The 1,900-nt window shown below is 34.1% G+C and overlaps 1 protein-coding gene across 1 annotated transcript; it reads left to right on the top strand.

The window, feature by feature from the left end:
- Nucleotides 1–5: 5 nt before the first annotated feature.
- LOC101510801 (small ribosomal subunit protein uS9) lies at nucleotides 6–479 on the top strand (the record flags this gene model as incomplete). Its single annotated transcript, XM_004517135.4, has 1 exon — nucleotides 6–479. A coding segment is annotated over one exon (255 nt), but the record flags the coding sequence as incomplete, so codon positions are not given.
- Between the last annotated feature and the right edge of the window lie 1,421 nt (nucleotides 480–1,900).

The raw sequence follows: 1,900 nt of genomic DNA, 5'->3' as shown, positions 1-1,900 counted from the left end.
GTCGTTTCGCCGGAGTAGACATGCGCATCCGCGTCAAAGGAGGTGGTCACACTTCTCAGATTTATGCCATCAGGCAGAGTATCGCGAAGGCACTTGTTGCTTACTACCAGAAGTATGTCGATGAACAGAGCAAGAAGGAGATCAAGGATATCCTTGTGCGTTACGATCGTACCTTGCTTGTTGCTGATCCTAGGCGCTGTGAGCCTAAGAAGTTCGGTGGTCGTGGTGCTCGTGCTAGGTTCCAGAAGTCATACCGTTGAAATCGTTTATTTGGAAGGGACGAAGAAAGAAAAACGAGGTGTTTTTTGGTTGTTTATTTTAGCTTTCGGTTCATGTTTTATGCTGTGGAAAACTTTTTCTTTTAATTCGTAGAATTATTATCGATTGAATTGTTGTTTTAGTTGAACTTGTTATTTAGGGTTTGTATGCGATTTTGCAAGATTCACATAAATTATGTTTTAGTTTTGAAATTCTGCTTATGCTTGGTATTTTGTGTATGCTTTTTTTTATGTTGATGTTGGAATCCGTTGCACGTATTTAACGCCTCTTGAATTGAAATATGCTTACGAGAGTAAAGTGATACCGAAGTTTAAAATTGGGATGTTTTAGAGCTGTGAATTATAATTGTTGCAGTGCAATGATCTTACTTGCTTGCATACATTTCATATTTGATTCTCTTTCCTTGATGTGTTTTCATTCCCTTTACCAATGTTATTTGGTACTAATGAAGTTGTTAACGCTATTCAAGTTGGTTTATATTCCCAACATTTGCAACTATTATTTGTTTTTGTTGAATTTCAACTAGAATTTGTTGAAAAGGAAGTTTCAATTGTTTTTTTAAGGGTTACTGAGTATTTTGAATCAAATGCTTAAGTTTTCAAAAGTTAAAATTCTCGTGTTAGGAATTATTGTTTATAAGCTGTGGAGTGTTCACTTTTTCATAAGTTAGTAATTAAATTATAGAGTCCTTTATCTGAACCTTGGTTTTCATCTGTGTTTTTAGTTTGTAGGGATGCAATTGGGGTTTCTATGAGAACGAGGGTGAGTATAGTATGTATATGTAGGAATGTTGACGAGTTAAGTATTTTTGTTTGTGGCATGTATCATTTGCAAACCATCACTTGCTGCATAATAATTTAATTACTCTGCTTCCCACCCCTTAAACAGCCAGTCAATTTTTTACCTCCTCGTGTATTGTTATATCTGCAACACAAAACATTGTTTACGGTCAATAAATTCGTTTTCTCCAATCATTTTGGTGTCAATGTGTCATAGTTGTATCTTGTGTTTGTGTCATAATCATTTTACTAAGGTTTTCAAAAATCATGTTTAAGATAAATTTGTTAGAGGGTATGATACACCGGAAATGTTTTGGCATTGAAACTATTTTGAAGGTTTGATGCTTCATTGAAACTATTTTCAAGGTTTGGTGCTGCTTTTTACTTGGAATTCGCATAAACTTTACGAAGTCTTCAATTGGCATTGTTGCATAATAACAATTGAGCATGTAACTGTTAACATTGAAATGTGTTTCAAATACGTTTAAGTTGAAGTGGATAGTTAAATAGTAATTCCTTGAAATATTTACAGTAAACATGGTCAAAAATCCCAAGTATGAAGGTCTAATGACACATCAAGTTCAATTCACCGTGTGCAAATGCGAGGGTCTTTATGACAATTTTGCAGACTTGTTTTGAAATTCATTACTTTAAAGTTCTATAAATTTCACGCTGTCATTGCTGAGTGTGTTTGGATTTTGAGTATTCATCGATTGGTGACACTGCAAGTTAAAGGGCTACTCTTTTGAAATATATGTCGTGCCACAAGTTCATTGACAAGTAACCGCAATTACTATTAATTTAATTTTTTATAAACTGCTTAATCATGATAGAATAAGTAA

Source organism: Cicer arietinum, unplaced genomic scaffold (assembly GCF_000331145.2).
Source record: "Cicer arietinum cultivar CDC Frontier isolate Library 1 unplaced genomic scaffold, Cicar.CDCFrontier_v2.0 Ca_scaffold_5580_v2.0, whole genome shotgun sequence".
Classification (NCBI taxonomy): Eukaryota; Viridiplantae; Streptophyta; class Magnoliopsida; order Fabales; family Fabaceae; genus Cicer; species Cicer arietinum.
The sequence above is the reverse complement of the archived record's forward strand: the minus strand, read 5'-3'. Positions and strand labels throughout refer to the sequence as shown.